This window comes from Coturnix japonica, unplaced genomic scaffold, assembly GCF_001577835.2.
Source record: "Coturnix japonica isolate 7356 unplaced genomic scaffold, Coturnix japonica 2.1 chrUnrandom424, whole genome shotgun sequence".
Classification (NCBI taxonomy): Eukaryota; Metazoa; Chordata; class Aves; order Galliformes; family Phasianidae; genus Coturnix; species Coturnix japonica.
The window spans coordinates 38485-41026 of NW_015439869.1; the positions used below are offsets into that span (position 1 = coordinate 38485).

The 2542-nt window shown below is 56.1% G+C and overlaps 1 protein-coding gene across 2 annotated transcripts in view; it reads left to right on the plus strand.

The window, feature by feature from the left end:
* Positions 1-2542, plus strand: part of MROH1 (maestro heat like repeat family member 1) — a 65031-nt gene that overhangs the window by 33712 nt on the left and 28777 nt on the right. For both annotated transcript variants that reach the window (XM_015850411.2, XM_015850410.2), the window contains 2 exons: positions 818-953; positions 2257-2369. In XM_015850411.2, the coding sequence (XP_015705897.1) occupies positions 818-953; positions 2257-2369 (249 nt within the window). The remainder of the gene's footprint in view (positions 1-817; positions 954-2256; positions 2370-2542) is intronic.

Below are 2542 nucleotides of genomic sequence, written 5' to 3' on the forward strand. Positions count from 1 at the left end.
ACCATCCCAATGCCATCCCAATGCCATCCCAGTACCATCCCAATGCCATCCCAGTGCCATCCCAATGCTATCCTGGTGTATCCCAGTGCCATACCAATGCCATTCTGATGCCATCCCAGTGTCATCCCAGTGCCATCCCAATGCCATCCCAATGCCATCCCAGTGTCATCCTGATGCCATCCTAATGCCATCCCAGTGCCATCCCAACACAATCCCAATGCCATCCCAGTACCATCCCAGTGCCATCCCAATGCCAACCCCATGCCATCCTGATGCCATCCCAATGCCATCCCAGTGCCATCCTGTTGTCATCCCAATGACATCCCAGTGCCATCCCAGTGCCATCCCAGTGCCATCCCAATACCGTCCCAATGCCATCCCAGTGTCATCCCAATACCATCCCAGTGCCATCCCAGTGTCATCCCAGTGACATCCCAGTGTCATCCCAATGCCATCCCAATGCCATCCCAGTGTCATCCTGATGCCATCCTAATGCCATCCCAGTGTCATCCCAGTGTCATCCCAATGCCATCCCAGTGTCATCCCAATGCCATCCCAGCACCATCCCAATGCCATCCCACTGCCATCCCGGTGCCATCCTGATGCCATCCCAATGCCATCCCAGTGCCACCCAGTGCCATCCCAGTGCCATCCCAATGCCATCTCAGTGCAGTTCCAATGCCATCCCAGTACCATCCCAGTGCCATCCCAATGCCATCCCAGTGCCACCCCATGGCTGACCCAGTGCCATCTTGATGCCATCCTGGTGCCATCCCGGTTCCACCCCATCACCGACACGTCCACGTTGTCCCCACAGACCGTGGTCCCGTTCTACAACCTGGGGGTTCTGATCGCGCTCTTCTCCCCGCGCTGCTCCGACTCGGTGGGCAGCGTCCGTCAACGCGCCGTCGACTGCGTCTACAGCCTGCTGTACATCCAGCTCTGCTACGAAGGTGGGCAATGGGGGGCAGGGACCCCTCCAATGGTTATGGGGCTGCAGAGGAGGAACCCACAAATGGGATCGTTGGGGTCGGAGGAGATTCCATAGTCCAACCCCAACACATCCCAGCATGACCCTAAATAGACCCATAGGGTTATTAAGACTGGAAGAGAACTCCAAGGTCATCCAGTCCAACCCCAGCCCACCGCACCATGACCCTAAATAGAACCAGAGTCATTAAGGTTGGATGAGACCTCCAAGGTCATCCAGTCCAACCCCACCACAACCCTAAATTAGGGTTGGAGGAGACCCCCAAGAACCCCAATTCCAACCCCAGCCCATCCCCACCATGACCCTAAATAGAAGCATAGAGTCATTAAGGTTGGATGAGACCTCCAGGATACCCCAGCCCAACCCCAGTCTACCCCCACCATGACCCTAAATAGACCCACAGTGTCATTTAGGATGGAAGAGCCCCCTGAGACCCTTCACACCCACCAGCACAGAGCTTGGGGGGTGCCCGCTGTCTCCGGTCCCTATAAACCATCGTGGCCATCGTGGCCGTGCAGTGGGGCCGGGAGTGGGGCCGGTGGGGCGATGCTGTCACGGAACCGGGGTTGGGATGCAGAGGGTTGGAATATCCAGGGTTACATCAGTCCTGATATTCTCCATATAACCAGAAGGGGTCGGGGCTGCACTGGGGATGAGGCGGTACAGAACGGAGCTGTGATTCACTGCTGTAACGGGAGCAGCGCTGTGGGTCTGACCCACATCGGTGAGATCCCTATGGGGCAGCTCCATTCTGACCCACATCACTGCAGTGTTNTCTATGGGGCAGCTCCATTCTGACCCACATCACTGCAGTGTTATATGGGGCAGACTCCATTCTGACCCACATCACTGCAGTGTTGTGGTTCTATGGGGCAGCTCCATGCTGACCCACATCACTGCAGTGTTCTGATTCTATGGGGCAGCTCCATTCTGACCCACATCACTGCAGTGATTGTATGGGGCAGCTCCATTCTGACCCATATCACTGCAGTGTTGTGGTTCTATGGGGCAGCTCCATTCTGACCCACATCACTGCAGTGTTGTGGTTCTATGGGGCAGCTCCATTCTGACCCACATCACTGTAGGGTTGTGGATCTATGGGGCAGCTCCATTCTGACCCACATCACTGCAGTGATTGTATGGGGCAGCTCCATTCTGACCCACATTACTGCAGTGTTGTGGTTCTATGGGTCCATTCTGACACACATCACTGCAGTGTCGTGGTTCTATGGGGCTGATCTGACTCAATACTGTTTTACCTGCAGGGTTTGCCCGGGACCACCGTGATGAGATGGTGGAGGGGCTGAAGGCGCTGAAGAAGGGTCTGGAGGAGCCCGACTTCACCGTCCTCTTCCGCACCTGTACCAACATTGCCATGGTAAGGGGGGCTGAGTGGGGCTGCTGCAAGGATCCTGCCCCATAGCGATGCTGCCAGACCCCAAAGTCTGTACAAAGAAAGATCGTAGAGCCATGGGATGGTTGGGTTGGGTTGGGTTGGGTTGGAAAGGTCCTTAAAGGTGAGAGAGCCATGGGTTGGTTGGGTTGGGTTGG